General features: G+C 36.9%; 1 protein-coding gene across 1 annotated transcript in view; it reads right to left on the reverse strand.

Annotated features, from left to right (window-relative positions):
- Nucleotides 1–18096, reverse strand: part of ASXL3 (ASXL transcriptional regulator 3) — a 177591-nt gene that overhangs the window by 93972 nt on the left and 65523 nt on the right. The window contains exons 4-5 of the mRNA XM_058692400.1: nucleotides 14718–14826; nucleotides 13379–13487 (exon numbers count right to left, since the gene is read on the reverse strand). Of these exons, the coding sequence (XP_058548383.1) occupies nucleotides 13379–13487; nucleotides 14718–14826 (218 nt within the window). The remainder of the gene's footprint in view (nucleotides 1–13378; nucleotides 13488–14717; nucleotides 14827–18096) is intronic.

An 18096-nucleotide genomic window follows, 5' to 3' on the forward strand; every position in this document is an offset into this window, starting at 1 on the left:
AAGTACTTTCATTCCTAAGTCTTTCAAAGGTAAACTCCAGTGAAGCAGGATCAAAAAATGACAAATGCTGGGGCACCTGGGTGGCTCAGTTGATTAAGTGTCCAACTCTTGATTTCAGCTCAGGTCCTGATCTCTCGGTCATAGGATCGAGCCCCACATGCAGCTCTACACTGAGCATGCAGCCTGCTTGGAATTCTCTCTCTCCCTCTCTCTCTGTCCCTCCCAATAAAAATTTTTAATTTTTTTTAAATGACAAATACCGAATTAGTACATATGTAATTGAAGCCTGCTATTCCCCTCATATTCTTCTGACTGCAGCAATAAGCAGTACACAGCTCTCCTTCCTGAGGATGACAAGTACCTTACAACTCACTCTATTTCTCTCTGACCTAGAAAGTCACTGAATATCATGATACCTATTTCAGTATCAGAAAATATATTGCATTGTTGGATTTAAATTCACTACTGCACTATGTCAATAGTGATTCACATGTATTTTGTGCTTCCAAAAGGAAGATTCTGTTCAACTTAGAGCCCAGAATTTCAGATGGAGGGCAGGGCGATAAAACGAAACAGCATCAAGGAATCCTATGAAGTTTTTTTCTCAAAATGACTCATTTTCCTTCCGCTAAATTCTATTTTGCTCTATCTTCCAGTCCATCCTACACTCGAGAGAAGCATCATGGGACTCCTTCCTATATAGTTTATTTCCTCCCTGATCCCCTCTTCTGCAACTTGCTCCTATCTCCTGGGACAAAACCATTTTTTCCCCTAATTATTTATTTCTAGTAACATAATTATAGAATCTTTAAAAAAGTAAATACAACAGTGGGGGCACCTGGGTGGCTCAGTCGGTTAAGCATCAGCTCAGGTCATGATCTCATGGTCCGTGAGTTTGAGCCCCACTTTGGGCTCTATGCTGACAACTCAGAGCCTGGAGCCTGCTCCAGATTCTGTGTCTCCCTCTCTCTTTCTGACCCTCCCCTGCTCACGCTGTCTCTGTCTCTGAAAAAATGAATAAACATTTAAAAAAAATTTTTTTAAGTAAATAAAATAGAAAATAAAATCTCTAAGTGAGTGTTCCTTTGGGTTAAAAAAACCAAATACCTTATTTTTAAGGAAAAACATCAAGAATAAAATGAACAAAGACAGGAAAGACTAAAATGCCCAATGCAGTGCATCCATAAGCTCCAAACAATGCACCTGCATGTGTGGTGTGTACGTGCCTGTGTGTGCTGTGTGTGTATATGTGTGCACTGACAAAAATAGACCCTTAGCACGCGCCTATGAGGATTTTATTCATTCTTCTGCCATGTATCTGGTGAGGGTGGCTGAATCGAAAAACACTCACTAAGTAGCTGGATTGTGGAGGTTCACGCAGATTCATATTCTGACAAAACACACGGTTTTCACTTTTATTTAATTCTTGCAGCTTTCTTAATAACAGATGTGATAAATAAATAATACAGGGCTCATTTTAAACAGTTGCCTGAATATTTATGTAAGGGACTGAGCCTGGCCTATGAAATACAAGCCAAAGAAAAACTAATGTTAAAGGAAGGACCAGGGGAAATCCCTTGTATGTGAAATTATAACAGAAACCAGGAAACTGAAGAATTAGGGCAGATGTTTTATCCAATAAATATCAAACACTGACAAGCAGCTTAGAAAGTGATATGTTCTTGGTATTCAAAAACGAATGCAGATTTTTTCCCCCCTAACTTCACTGGCATGATCACAAAATGAATGTCAGGATTTATACCTCAAAACCCTCCAAGACTGCCTGCCCTTCCCATAGGTGGAAAAACCAAAGACAAGAAGACATTTTTTTAAACGGTACAGAAGTATTATTTCTGTCTACGATTTGCTTGGCTGCCAAAACTAGGCAAAGCCAAAGACATACTTAAATGCTCATCTGCTAGCTTTAAATTCAAACAGGTAATGAGATTATCAGTATTTGTTTGTCAACCACTTCCAATCTCACTAACACTCACATTCCCAAAGCCCTCATTCAAAATATTCTACTTAGAAGGCTCAGGAGCAAAGAGAAAGGGAGGATTACAGGTCGTCATGAAACAGTCCTGAAGGCTGGACCAAGACTGGAGCAAGACTGGATTTCTGACTCTAGAGTCTCCATGCTGTCCTCCTCTCTCCCCTTTGTCATTCACCATTCAACTTGAAAATGAAATTGAATAGAAAATATGGGTTAGGGCTCCTATTTTTAAAGCTGCGTGACAGAGAGAAGGTATAGGACATTCTCCCCACAATGTAATTACTAATCCACTGAAAAGGGTACAGGAGGGCTTCGACCTTTAAACCGAGACCTAAAGAAGGGAGAAAACAGAATGCAACCTTGACTTTGTCTCTCTTTCTAGTTTCACATCTTGTCTGCCTCCCCAACTCCCATCGTCTCGGATCCAGCCAACTGAGACCCTGTGGTATTTCCTGAACACAGTGACTTGCTGTATTTACTGTGCTTGCTCTAATCATTCGTCATTCGAATCCCCTTCTCCATCTCTTCGCCTAGCAAATTCACCTTGGCAGACCAAACTCAAACAGCTTCCCCCAAAGCCTTCCTGACTGTGCCAGTCTCCCAGGTAGGCTTACTCCTCCTTCCTCCATGTTTCCTTGGAACTTAGTGTATGAATTCATGGCATTCACCGCAACTGGTGCTTCTGCCTGCCTCACCACCCACAGCTTCAGCAACTCAGGACTTACTTATGTGCAAAGACAGGCACAGAGCAGTTGATCTATAAAAGTTTATTACACTAAACTGTGAAATTTGATTTTCAGTATATTTATCTAAAGTCTCTATTTTTAATGTTAACTTTCAATTACGGCTTTTTAAATTTTTAATGTTTGTTTATTTTTGACAGAGAGACAGACAGAGCATGAGCGGGGGAGGGGCAGAGAGAGAGAGAGGGAGACACAGAATGTGAAGCAGGCTCCAGGCTCCGAGCTGTCAGCACAGAGCCCAACGTGGGGCTCGAACTCACAGACCGTGAGATCATGACCTGAGCCGAAGTCGGACGCTCAACCGACCGAGCCACCCAGGCACCCCCAATTATGGCTTTTAATAAGAATTCGTGAATGGGGATGTCAGCAAAGTACAGTTTATTGTTATGGAAAAGCATATACAAGAAGTGAATTTTTTTTTTTTTATCTTAGGAAATTGTTTGTAATTATCCTAAAGTCAATTAGGGAAACTATGAAAACCAAACCACAAAACATCCTATGAAGGTCAGTGGAAAGTCACATGACCTGCCATTCAGTGCAGATAAACTCCCTTCTGCCATCCTTACTTGTTGCCTTATTTTAAAAGGAAAGTCACAGTTTGGAGGTTTTGCATAGTGGAATAAAAATAAAGATAATTTAAAAGTCAAAATTAGAAATCACAATGCTTACTTAAAATGGCAGGAGCTATAGGAGGGCAGAACTACAACACAGACCAGGATCTGTGCACAATACAGTCACTGCAACAAAGATATTAATTGCTGTATCCCACTAAACCACACAGTAAGTAATAGGCTATCAGAGGTAACTGGTGTTTGAAGGTCTAACTCAGGCAGGAAGAAGAGCAGCCTTTGATCCATTCCATTTCTATCAGTTCTCCCTCCAATTACTCCCTTTCAATTTTCTGATCAAACTAGATGCTCTCAAATCAAAACAGTTTTCTGTAGAAATAATCCTGCTATACACTATAAGCTTAATACAGGTTTTATAAATAAACAATTTAAATTGAAGAGCACAGAGTATGTTAGGGATAACACAGTGACACATGGTTAGAATTCAATCACATTTCAAAAGAGAACGAAGTCTTAGAGGAAGCTTATTTATGAATCATTCATTTGGTCGCAAAACTTTTATTGAACACCTTCACGCCAAGCGCTGTTTAAAATGCAGGGGGAAAGCAGTGAATAAAACCCAACACCTGACTTTGAGATGATAAAGCTTTTTAAAAATGTATTTTTTCTAAGAACAAGGATATAAAAATATTAATTCTATGTGAGGAAAACCAAGTGTACGAAAACCTACCAGTGATAACTAAAATTTGTTCTGAAAGATCGGTAAGTAAATAATTCAAAAGTATCCCCACATGACAAATAATAAAAAAAGCTTATGTTTGGATTATGTGTGTTTTATGTATCGTACTTACATTTGAAATTGTTCACATCAGACGTTCCAGATATACATGGCAACAAAATACATGCCAAAAACTTTTAAATGACTTAATGAGGACCAGGCAAATCCATTTGACCCCCAAATCACATCCATTTGACTCCATTTCTTTCAGAGAAGAGGTAATTCCTTAATTATTTTTGGATCCAGACTAAGGAGAACTCCCCTCTCTAAAAGCATTCCTTATTGCAAGATGGGTATAGATATCTGGATTTAAACAACTTCCCTCATTGCAATAAAAGACAAAACTCAAAGTGTATGAGTTGCCAAGAAAGGCCAGCAATTAGATAGAGAAACACTAGCAATAAAACAAAGGAAACAGCAATTTTTCCCTAAGAAAATTTCAAGGGAGAAATTGTCTACTAAACACTGTAGGTATTGATACTTGATAATATTTGCACTATCATCTATGAGTAAGATATAGCTAATATAACTGAAATTTTTACTGTATCATTAGCTCAAAAATGCCCTCTCTTTAGTCAGAAGAGGTTTGCAGAAAAGGGAGCAAAATAAAACAAAGGGAATGGTGAATCATATGATAATAACGCTAGCAATGTCTATCAGTGACAACACGCTCCAACAAGATGTAATCAGGCTGATATCATAGGCTGTAAGTGATGCTCCTCTGATATTATGGAACTGGACAGACAGCAATTTCATTGCAATGTCTGTAAATGGTTCACAGATATTTCGGTTTGCCCTGGACACGACACTGAAGCTCCACAGGTAACTAGGAGGAACATTTGCGCACTGAAGGTACAACTATGGGAATCCCTTCTATGGGCACTCAATTTATCACCAGAGCCTTTCAGTTACACTAATATCTCTGGATATCCATAAAAAAATATCCCTTTATAGTCAAAAGAGAAACTGAAACCAGAAGTAAGGATTTAATAGGAAAAGCACTTCCTATAGGTACTAGCCTTTCACCACCTAATCCATTCCTACCACAGAACCAATATAAATTCCTTTCTCAGAATTAGGGAGAATAATAACACAATGAGCTGCCTGAATGGGGGGAAAACAGTAGAAGCTATTTCTTTTACACTACACAACACCTGTGATCTTCTACACTGTATAAGGTTCTTGAAACATCTACACAGAAATACAGCAAAATCCACCTAGGAAATGAGAAATATCAAGAAGCAGGCAGGGAGAATATCATTAAAATGTTGGTACAGGTCAAGGGTAAATGTTTCCTTCATTCGTGGGCATCACGACTAAGTACTTTATACTTTGACACATAAAAGATAACTCCAGTACACAATAAAAAGGGAGCTAGATAAGGCACCGAGGTGGTTTGCTGAGAAATGGTTATACACTGTTGCTTTAAAAAGGAGAGAATGGATAATCTGGCATCAATGAAAAAAAGTGCTTTACTCTTTAAAGAATAGGTGCTTTGTTCCTATATACTAATTATAAACTAATAAATCAGATAGAAGCTTCACTAGTTAATATGAGTAACTGAGGGAATACCTTTAATTCTGGTTTTATTTGAGAGGGAGTTTGCTTTTATTATGAGATCATACTCTCTTTCCAATCTTTATATTATGAAATACTTTTCTCATAGCATGAGAAAAGAAGGGAAAAGTACACTTAAATGGGTCATTTTATCTGCACTTAGAAAACTTCCTTTTCTTCCATGACTCTAGGCTATTAAAAGTGACCAAAATCCATTTATACAGGAACAAAGTCCACAGTTCAAGGGGAAGTATGTAACAAAAAGAAGTCCCTAATGGGTAAAAGAAATGAAAAATAGTATCCATAAGTAATGTTTAAAAGAGCTGGGATAAGTTATTTGGAGGAGATGAAGGGGGTGGGGTCTAGATGATGCTCAGCTGTTCTCCATCACCAGAGAGTTAAAAAAAAACAACAGGGAATGAGTTTAATTAAAAGCAAAAAAAAAAAAAAAAATCAGCATAAGGAAAAAATTCTTGACTCTAAAGCTTATCAACACAGAGACAAATATAAAGGAGACTGAGAGATTCCTATCCCTCTGGACACTTACTATTAGAATAATGTCTAATTGAATTGACTGGTTTAAGTCAAATGCTGGCTTGAGAGCCAGGCTGCATGAACTCGAAGTCATGAATGCTGTGGGTTGGGATGAGAGAGGGAAGAATAAGAAAGAGGAGGCAGAGGAGCCTTGATATCCTGCCAATGGTCATTTCTGACTGTGAAGAGTATTCTCTTTCCCCCGTATTTCCTTCCATACGTAACTAAAACAATATAATTTTCATATACTTAAGTTTCTCTAGGCCACCAATGTAGAACAGGTGTCTCTAAGAGCTAACAAAGCTGTTGAGGAAAAAGAAATGTGAAAGAGAAGACCAATTAGCTTAACCTAAGAAAAGCAGGAGACCTGGTCCAGTCATTGAAAGCGTCATCTGCAAGATTCCCTCATCTGCCAGATTCATTCTAGGAATGGCTGTCAGGTAGAAATTAATCATGAACACAGAGGCTATCCTATGTAAAACCACACAGGAGCAATCACAGACTAGCTACTGAAAAATCTCCAGCAAGACCAGACCAATACCACCACAAGGAAAAAGACACCGCCTACATTAGCAAAATCTTCCAAAGTTGCTCAAGACACTGCCTTCACAGCTCCACCGTCCCCTCATTTTCTTCTCCCCAACCCCTTATATAAAATTGCCACTGATAAACTGTCAGTGTGACTGCCCCTGAGGGCACCTACAGCTTCATTAGTACACTTCTCACTTCCTCCAGGAAGCTCCTCATCTGTATGTAATTGATGTCTCAACAGAGATCCTATCCACACACTTCAGGCCATCTTAAAGCACTTTTCACTTCTGAAAAAAGACCCCTTAAACTGTGGCCTCTGAGCCAACGAAAACAAAGAGTGAGCTGAATAATGTTTCATTAAGTTAACACAACTCTGCCAAGAATCATACAATCAGAAACCCACTTATAAAGCTGGCCATAAAGAATAATGAAAAAAGACCATATAAAATTCTTCAAATGTTGGAATCATTATTTACCCTGGGATCTAAGGGCTAAAACATAGGATATATGTTCTCTATAATTTTTCCCCTAAATAGAGACTTTTAAAATACTAATTCCCCTGCTAGAGTGCTGCTTCCTCCCTGAAAGCCATTAGGGTTAATAACAAGCAGAACCTTTTTTGATCTCTGTGGATGAAAATTGTACATTCTCCAGTTTTTTCCTTTTAAATAGTAGGATGGTTGCTTTTGATTTTAAACATGCAATATAAATTAGGGCCACGAAAAGAGAAATTCATTTTTTTCTTGTTAATAACAAGTTATAAATAGAAGGTGAAGAGAGTGAAGGCTCTGCAGTGATACGATCATTTCATATAAAATATGTATGGGTTCTGCAGCCAGCAATGCACTGTAAGTCAACTTAATATGTGTGAGCAAACTCATGATATACCAATGTATTATCCTCAGAAAACAACTCAGACACAAATATACCCATAAATCTCTGACTAAAATAGCCCATAAAATTCAAAATATTTTCTTTGGGTGACATAGATCTATACTTATATTGGCATAAATGGTCATGGGTTGTCAACAAAGATATATCAAGTGATTCACCTAAATCACTCTTCAATCTCTATAGCTAAAGCCTGTAAAATCTGAAGAGTTTACCTTCTTGAGTCTGCATGTCTAATTCTTATTAACTTGACAAACTGTTTAGTAGGAGTCAAAGAAACGTAACTATAGTTCTGTGTCTTGTAAATTCTATAATCGATAATATACCACTTTCGCCACTCTGTAAAATTTTCAACAGAACTTTAAAACAAAATACCTTGGCAAAAGATCACCCATTTAATAAGAATGTTTCTCTGGCCAACTGACTGCAAGAGGAGGACTAAAGCATTACTGTTATTATCTCAAATCTAAAGATTCAAATATTACTGACTGGAATCAAGCTGCTAAGATTTCTTATTACCACTTTTTGTAAGGGCTTTTTAAAACAAATACAAATTTAAAATATATTAAAAATACTTAAAAAATATTTCTCTGCTTACCCCCTTTAATGGTGCAGTGGATGTCAGTTGATCTTTATTCATTTGAAATAACTCTATAATGGCTTATTCTCTGGATTGCCACAAGGCGATGTTACCGATTGATAGTTATTATTCACATCAACACTTCCGGCTCTTTCATCCCAAAGGAGGAATGAGAGAGGAGAAGAAAAAAACCAGATGGTGGGACCCTCCCCTTTCCCTCCCCCTCTCCCCTCTGCCCTGGCTCCGAGGTCCACACATCCCCACCTTCACTCTCTGATTATATTTTCAAAGTATATTTGTACAGCTGTAAGAAGTGCAGAACTTGCATCCATTCTAACTTCTGGTTCAAATATGTATTAGAAACAGATTCAGCAAGGAAACCACCTGAGCTGGCTCAGGACTTTACTATCAATTTGTAAGAAATCAAGTGATACCCTACTCCTTAATTTGGATAAGCCAGGGGTTCCTCTTTGTCAAATTCTCAAGTCTATAATCAGAATAGATTTAAACAAATGTTGGAAAAGCAAACTGTAGCAATGACTCCTGGCCATTAGTGTTCCTTGTGATTCCAGGAGAGTTCACAGTGGTTACAGCCTGGCTTTTGGTGTCACATACATCTACCTGGCTTACCACTTGGATGAGATATTTAACATACCTAAGTTTGTCTTCTCACAGGTGAAAGAGAGAGAGAGAGAGAGAGAGAGAGAAAGATTCCTTTCCTTCCAAGAAAGAAAGAAAGAAAGATTCCTTTCCTTCCAAGCAAGGAAGGAAGGAAGAGAAAAATAAAAGTAACAGAGCCTAAAAGACTAATTATCTCCTAAGAATGTTGTTGAGGGTTAAACCATATACATGTAAACAACTTACAGAGGCTGGGTCTTAGAGGCATTCATATTTTCAATATCTAAGTCTGGCAAGGTTCGTGGGCTATAAACAGAAGAATATGGTATTTACGTGGATAGGAAATATAGTTATCCTAAAAGAAGCATTTGTGGTTTGCCATAAGATGCAAAAGTGTAAAAGTCAAGGAATATTCAAGGAAATAAGCTGTTTACTGTCCGTTCAGTGATTCCCCAAAGCAATTTCTCTAATGCAACTTCAAAGGAGAAACCAGAAAATCTAGTCTCGGTCACATTAGCTGGAGATGTGTGGGTATGTGTTATTGTGTGAAGTACCTATCCACATTTCAAATTAGGGGAATTGACTCATCCTGCTTTGTTTTGGTTATTGGCTGAGTGCTCTCACCCTGTCTCCACCCCTTTCCAGCCGCTAAAACCCTCCCACTGTTTCTTCTGAAATTCCGAATTAGTCATTTAGCAAAATCTCCCATTAACCTCCATCTCTTCTCAGAATATTCCACTCACATCTTGGATCTACAACAAAACCCGACTCTCTCCAGTGAACACTGCCACTTTCCCTGGAAGCCTCTCAGGCAGAAGTCCCTCACTTTTCCATACATCTTGTACTACTGGGACTGGAGATGGGATAGGTGGTCTCTGTTTCCCCTTGCTGCTTATTAGACGCCTCCAGCATGCTATCTCACTCCATGAGACCATAGTAACAACTACCGCTCCTTCCTGCACTCATCTACCAACTCCTGGGTTACCCCTCTTCATGTTTTGAAGATTTTAACTCCTAAATGTCACACCCTTTCAGTGCTAGTTCTAACATAATTGCCTGTTTCAATATCCACACAGATGATTCTCTAATACTTTACACCTGGGCTACCACCAGCCTCTACGTCTTTGTGCAAATAAGAAAAAGCAACATTTCCTCCAAGGAGACCCAGCTCCATCCCATAGCACTAGGCTGAGCAAACAGAGGGCTGCTGAATTTCAGCCACTGATAATGGTCCCTTCAGTCAGGCCACTCTGAAGAGGGCGCACACTGCCTAACCATTCATGACAGCCTTAAACCCAGCTCCCTTCTTTCTTTCCTCTCATCTCAGACATAAATTCCATAATATCGTCCTAACCTCAATTTCGTGCATTCCACTCACATCACCTATCCTCCTAACTCATTTTCTCTAGAACACCAAATCAAACAATCTTATAAGGCCAATCTCTTCATCCATTTAATAGATCCCATTTCCTCTCATCTAATCAAGCACACGGCCACAGGTCACCTTCCTCATTATCAAATTCTCCTCAACTGGATTCTCCTCATCCTCATCCAGTTGAGGATATCAACTCAATATCCTCATTATCTAGAATAATTAGAATTATTCTAATATTTATCTCTCATATTAAAAAAAACTTTATTTTTTAAAAAAATGTATTTATTTATTTTGAGAGAAGGGGGAAAGGGCAGAGAGAAAGGGAGAGTAAATCCCAGCAGGCTCTGCACTGCAGGGCTCAAACTCACAAACTGTGGGATCATGACCCGCGCCAAAACCAAGAGCTGGACATTCAACTGGCTGAGTCACCCAGGTGCCCCAAAACAACGTTCTTTTGATTCCACTTTCCCTTCTAGCCATTTTCCCATTTCACACCTTCCCTTTATCTCAAAAATCCTTGAAAGAATCATCTTTTGGGGACTCCAATTTCTGTCCTCCTATTCTCTTGAAACCACTCCACTCAGGCTTGCAGTCTCAGCAGTGGACAGAAATTGTCATTGCCAAGTTCATCACCAACCTCACAAAGCTAAATCCAATGGTTATTCTCAGTCTTCACTATAAGCTGATCCATCAAAAGCATTTGGCACATTTAAGGTGCTTCCTCCCCAGAAACACTTTCTTCTCTTGGTTTCCAGGACAGACATGTTCTTCTATCCATTTATCTTTAGTCGCATTTGTTGTAATTATTTCCTATAATTTCTCCAAGTTCTTAAAATTCAAGTGCCCGTGAGCTCAGTCTTTGGGCTTCTTCTCTCTTCTATCTGCCTTCAGTTCTTTGGTGATCTCATCCGTTTATGATCTCTGAATATCATCTGTAAACTGACCACTTTTACACGTGTATCTCCAGCAAGATCTTCCCCATGAATCCACGACTGATAAATCCAATTATTTAACACATCCACCTGGGTGTTGAAAATGAAGGTCATACTTAATATGTCCCAAACTGAGTTCCCTATCAACAATTCTGTCTCCTAAACTAATTCTCTTGCAGATTTTCCATCTAAGTTAAAGATAACGCTAATTCTTCTACCTGCTCACACTCAAATTTGGGGGTTATCTCCAGCTCCTTTCTTTATGTCACAGCCATACTAATTTTAGCAGCTGCTGTTAGATCTAGCTTCGTATATATCCAGAATCCAATCACTTTCCAGCATATCCACTGCTACTCTTTTTATTCAAACTCTTATCTGATTATGGCAAAAGCTTTCTAACTGGTCTCTGGTTTTTGTCCTTGTTCCCCTATATATATATATATTTGTAATTAGTGCTCCTGCTATACTTTAGCTTCTGCTAAAATCTATGTGAGCTCCTTGTCTCTCTAGCTCAAAACCCTACAAGAGTTGAACATCTAATTCAAAGCAAAAGGCAAGATCAAGGCACCATAATATCTGGCCCCATAACTTCTCTAACTTTGTATCTTACCATCCTCTCCTTTGCTCACCCTGGCCTCCAACCACACTAGGCTCTTGATGTTTTTGGAATATTCCAGGAACTCTCCTGCTTCAAGGCCTCTATAATTGCTGCTTCTTCACCTAGAACTCTTCATCCTTAGATACCTGCTGCCTTCCTTATTCCCCTCAGATCTTTCTCAAATGTGCCCCTTTCTTTGACTCTTATCTCATTTATTTTGCCCCATATCACTTTTTTGGAACTGAAGAAGCTATACATTTTACATATTTATTTTGCTTAATGTCTGTATCTCTACCCATCTAAGACCCAGGGGAGGTCTCTTTTTGTTCTTGTTTTTACTGCTGTAACTGCGGTGTTGAAAATAGTACAGGACACATAGAAGCTCAATAGTTTGAGAGAGAGGGAGAGAGGGAAACACAAGTGCCCATTGAAGCCAGTAGTGCAACAAGAGGGATAATCCAGTAAGATTCCCCTTCATCTTTCTGAAGGAGAACAGTTTGCTCCATTTAGCAGCCCTTCCAGAAGGCCAAAAGTTGCTGTGCATCTCTGCCTTGTTCTCTCTGTAACCACAAGGCCCCGTCAAAATTCACAGTACTACCACAACGATAGCATGGGGGTGAGGTGAGTTTTCAAAAGGTGTAAGAATAGGGACCTCAAATTCAGTGAGAGTTGGTTTTCAAAAAAAAAAAAAAAAGTCCACAAAGCTAACTTCAGCCCTTTTATTAAGAATCTGTGTTTCCTACTTTAATTCACAACCTCTATTGCAGATCAGAGAGGCACTGAAGCAAAATCAGTCTCCTGGGGACTATCAGAAATCATACCAACTTACAGGGCAGGAGTGTCCAGTCAGAATACAAAGGGACTATGTGTGGCCGTTAATAAAATGAATGGCTTTGGGCTATTACTGAAATACGATATTTCTGCAAGGATCCTTTAAGATTTGTTTGTGTAAAGATAATTTACTGATTTCTATGAGTCCACCAACAGAGGCTTTAATGACACAGTCTTCCTCCTGAATCATGATCTGGGTCCACTTTGTGAGACTAGTGGGTAGGGTAGGAAAAAGTACAGCAGCATTTGTGGAACAAAGATTCGCTAAAACTGCAGTACAGGAATTATATACACTAATGCAATCATAATGCACATGTCTTGAGAAAGATAAAAATGAATTAACATGGGCAGAATTCAGAGGCAGAAAATGCCCCCTTAGAATTCTGGAAGGGTTGCTCACTTTTCAAAAGGGTTTCACAAGAACATAACTTATTTGGTCCTTGTTTCATTGTTAGGAATACTAAGATCATCAAACTACTTGTGATCACAGGAAAAAAGAAACACAATCAGAGACAAAACAGCATTCTCTGTCTCACATAAGAATAAAACCACCGGATACCCCCAGTAACACCCTCATCTTACAGGAGAAATATACTGAGAGCACTAGAGAATATTACCCAGAAAAGTCCATACTTTAAAAAATAACTAAAACAAAAAGCAAATAAATGCATATTTTTCTTAGGTGATAATCTTTTGAATAAAAATTACTTGATGCTGAATCTAAGCAAGTGGTAAAAACGTAGAGAAGAAATTATATCTATAACGGTCAGGAATTCAATCTGTGAATTATTGGAATTCTATGTAATTTCTAAGAGTAAGGTTTATATCTTAAAGTTCATCACACTTACCTCCATTTCCTTCTCCACTGGCATTGGCCTCTGCCATTTCTGCGCCATCCAGTTCAGACTCACAGCCTAAATCCAATGTTCCATCAGCTGGGCATGACGACTCCTCTTTCTATATTATTTTTAAAAAATGATGATTTATGGAGATGTACTGGCAACTGAAAACATTTAAAATACTTTCAGAGTCCTAAAGTATTACTACTGTTACTTATAACTTGGAATTTCAACAGATTTACTTAATGTAAAATCAGTCCTTCAAAAAAAAAAAAAAACTAGGAAAAGTACGCTGCCACAGATGATTTTTTGTAGATAACCTTTTAAAATCTATACAAAAGTGACATATGCTGCTTCCATTTTTTTTTCAATTCTACATTCCTCCTTATATTAGGAAATGGTTTAACAACTCAGAATTTTACCAGTACATTAAATACCCAGGTACCTACAAAAAGCAACTGAAATAATACAAGTCTTTTTGATTAACCTGGGTTATTTTGTGAAACGCACACAGTGATGAGGGCCTAATGCTTAATGGCTGAGAAAGAACCTTTGCTTCTTTGCTAGGTATAACGTTTAGCATTAAAAACAGCCTTCTCAAAGGAAATTAATGACCTTTAAAGGTAATCCATCATTTATTAAAATGAGTGACTTATTTTTAAAATATAAGAAAAATACATTGACTTATTATTGTTCCAAGTTACACAACCATTTGGAGACCATCGGCTTTTATCCTCTGGAACTTTGCATCTTAGATAACACTTCTCATTCTAGTTGGGAAGGGGATTACACTAAAATAATTAAGACTCAATCATCTGAGTCTTTTTATGTCATTTCTCTATTCTTCTCACACAACAAGAATGCATTATTTAAAATTCCCTTGCTGTATTAAAACTGAACGATTAATTTAAATCAGCAACTTTTCAAGAAGGATGGATAAACTTATTTTTATAAAAGACAGAAAGGCACACAGGTGTGAAGTCTGTATATCAACTGATGGTCATTAAGTCAAATAGTTTACGGCAACTGTGATCATCTTAAGCTCCTGGCTGATGCCTCATGGCACTCCTCCATGTAAATTTTTAAGAATCAAGAATTTTAAGGAAGCCACAACTATTTTCCGTTACCATATGTTAGACTGAAACCACAGATATGCTTTCCTTGAAGAAAAATGTCATTGTTTATTCTTAATATGAAGTCACTTTTAAGACATCTGAAAACATTTAAAAGGCATAGGGGTCACTTTTCTACCCTTCACCCAAATCTAATTTTGTTTACCTTCACATGTCTGAGAAAACGCATGATACGCAGTAATAACAGACATAATACGCAGAACAATCCAACTTACTTTGAGAGCATAGAGGCCTGACTTTCCAGGGATTTTGAAGAATGTTCCATCCCCTATTCGAGTGTTAGTGTGAAGCATTGCATTCAGACAGGCTAATGGAGAAGTTCCACTAGAAAATAAAAGTGTGCAAAAATGAAGCAGTCTGAGATGCAGTTTCTGTGGCAAAACTGTTCTCAGTCTCTCAAAAAAAGACCTTCTCACATGCCTTTTTAAAATATCCTTCCAACCCTGAAAACATCTACATTACAATAACAGGCCAGTCCAGTTTTGCCAAAGTTAATCAGATGCATCTGTCTTATAGGCTTCAGGCAAAAAGTCTCCTGAATTGAAATTATGCTATTATTCATAAAGCAACCAACACTCTATTTCCAAGAAACCAAAGCCCAAACGTTAATGTGCTGTTATTTTACAAATAATACCACGAAGCCTCAGTTTTTAAATATTACAGGCAACTTGATGGTTGCACTTGAATGATCAAATAAACCAAGTTCAAGGACAGCTCCATCCTATAGGTTGAAAAGCAACAAAAGAATAATAAGAAACCAGGGAAGAACTGATTTGAAATTACAAGTATTTAAGTTACTCACAGGACTGCATTTCTCACATGGCCAAATAAAAATGTCTATCTGTGTTTATACCTCTGATACAGCTTCTACAATGACATCAGTTGCTCAGATTCGTCAATAAAAAAGTATGTGTTTGGGAATTCTACCCAGTTAATAATTATGTTCTGTAGTAAAACTGCAAGTGACTGAATTATGAAAACAGATTTTTTAAAGAAATCAAACAGAATTAAACTAATAATTAAAAATATCAATGCACAGATGTACAAACATTGAAATGCATTCATTATACTTAGAAAGATGTTTATGAAATGTATATGTGTGTATTTTCTGGAGTAGACTTTAGAACTTTTTTTTTTGTTTGCAAACTAGTATTTTTGCAAACCAGAAGTTAGAGCTAGTATCATTACTTTCATTTGCTAATGTTTCCATTTACATTTTACTTCCTAATATGCTAAAAGATTGATATTTGATTGAGCCAATATTGATCAGAAGCCCTACTCCACCCCATTTGTGTCATATGGGTTCTGGGTATTTAATCCAAAATATTCTCAGAGAAGAGAACCTCTAGGATATTAAGGTTTTGAAATTTGAATTTTTATGACAGAAACATAGTTTTGCTTACTAAAAGTTTCTAAAAACGAAGACTATTAAATCTCTTACCTACTATGAAAACTCACAATAAAATTAAAAGGCTAAATTTGCCAAGTTGCAACAGCATGTGTGTGTGTGTGTATACACACACACACACACACACACACACACGTGTGTGTGTGTGTGTGTGTGTGTATATTGCATATATTGTATATATATACATCATAGTCATAAAGGTTTATGAGAATTACAATAAGAAGAACACTCTCATTTTAGGAAGAGGCTTCTCTTTGCCAACATGTCAGTATGATCCCATTGGATCTGACAGGAAGCAAGAGCCCTAACATAAATTTGGTCATAGAACAATGCAGTGATAACACTAAAGTATACGTGGTAATTCTACTGTGTGCATTTATGTAATATCTTTCCTTGGGAGGCTTCTCCAAGTTTACAGACCTCATTTCATTATTTTTCCTCACAAAAGATTTTTTGCTCATATTTCAAGTGGGCTAGGCATACCTTATACAGTAAAATATATTCATCTCTCCCAGAAATATCTCTGTTCATGAACAAATTCCAGATAAATAATGCTGTACATGTTATACTGAACACTCCAAAATACCTATTTTTGTCATTTTCTCTTTAGATAAAAGCACAGACAAATTGAAGCTGGGAAATTATTATGCCAGATTTGTGGAGTTTTAATTTAGTGAAACTGTCAGAAACACAGACTTTCTGTAGGGACTTGGCAAGAAAATGTTAACACTATAAGTAAAATAGAATCCAATACATAGAAATGAAAAAAATGCAGACTTTTAAAAATGTAACAATAAAATTGCCCACCTAACAGCAAACCTCACACACATTCTTCTTGCTTTTTCCTAAAGTCCTAACACAGATTTAGAATATGAAAGAATACTACAAATTTAAAGACAAAAAGTGCTAAACAAATGCAATTTAACATCACTACAATTTACATTTTCTTTCTAAGGTGCAGTAAATGAAGATAATTGTAGAAGATAAATTGACTACTAAGTAGCAGTTTAATGCTATGCTTGCTGCAAATGTAAGTGATAAGCACCCAGTTTCATATAAATAATAAGCTCTGTGAAGCATGAATATATTATTAAATTATACTGTTTATTAATTCCATAAAGTAAAGATTTACTATGGAAATATTTAAAAATATGTACTTCACAATCACATGACAGTGTATCCCCAAGTCTCAATGACTACCGTCATTCTCCCAAATCATTCCCAAAATAAACATACGAAATCTGTTTTATTTCAAAACTAAACAACATTTGCATTTTAGAAGAATTAGAAAATATTTTGCAATGAAATGCAAATTTTACAACTCAAATCACTGGCTGATTAGTCACTTAGTTTTAAGCTTACAACCTGCATTTCTTTACAGAAAAAAAAACAAACCCTATAGTAGGTCTATTTTTTTAAAAAACAATAAAACATTAGCATCAACTGTTTCATCCAGTGCAGAACAGACATAGGAAAATGCATTTTTAAAAAATCCTTCATACTATTTATTTATTGCTATTAGCCTCAACAACCCCATACAGTCTAGAAATTTGGATTGCTTTTCCTGAAGAAATGAATGTCTTCACGAACTATTACTGAACAGTAGTAAATAAAGTCTTATTTATATGTTTTTATTAATTTCGTATTAAAAAAATAAATCTAGCAGGCATGCCTTGGCCTGCTTTGAAGAAAATATATTTATATATGTTTATGTATTAATATATATTACAATGACTTACTGTGGGCATGAAAGAAGATAAGACAAATATATGTTAGAAATGTATTCTTAGATAGCATGAGCAACTTTTACATAGCATTTCATATTTGTAATTAACAAAAAAACACATTTCGTTCACAGTTAAGGCAAGCGTTAATTACCTCAGTTGGAACTTTAAAAGTTAAAAACTCTATAATAAAATATGCATGTGTGTATATGATCTGAAATAACAAAACAACATTTTAACAACAAAAAAAACTCTGAACTTTCAAAAGTTACTTACTTTCTAAAAAGATGAGTTGGAAGAATCGTGATATCCCCAATTATAAAAGGAAAACCAGGAAAAAAGGAAGAAAAGAAAGTTAGTTTTCCAACTTTAAATACAATTCTGCATCTTACCATTTCAATAAACAGGGCAATATACAAGACACACACTGAACTTGTAGTTTTGGCTGCCAAGGGGGAGGAA

The sequence above is a fragment of the Neofelis nebulosa genome, chromosome 11 (genome assembly GCF_028018385.1).
Source record: "Neofelis nebulosa isolate mNeoNeb1 chromosome 11, mNeoNeb1.pri, whole genome shotgun sequence".
Classification (NCBI taxonomy): Eukaryota; Metazoa; Chordata; class Mammalia; order Carnivora; family Felidae; genus Neofelis; species Neofelis nebulosa.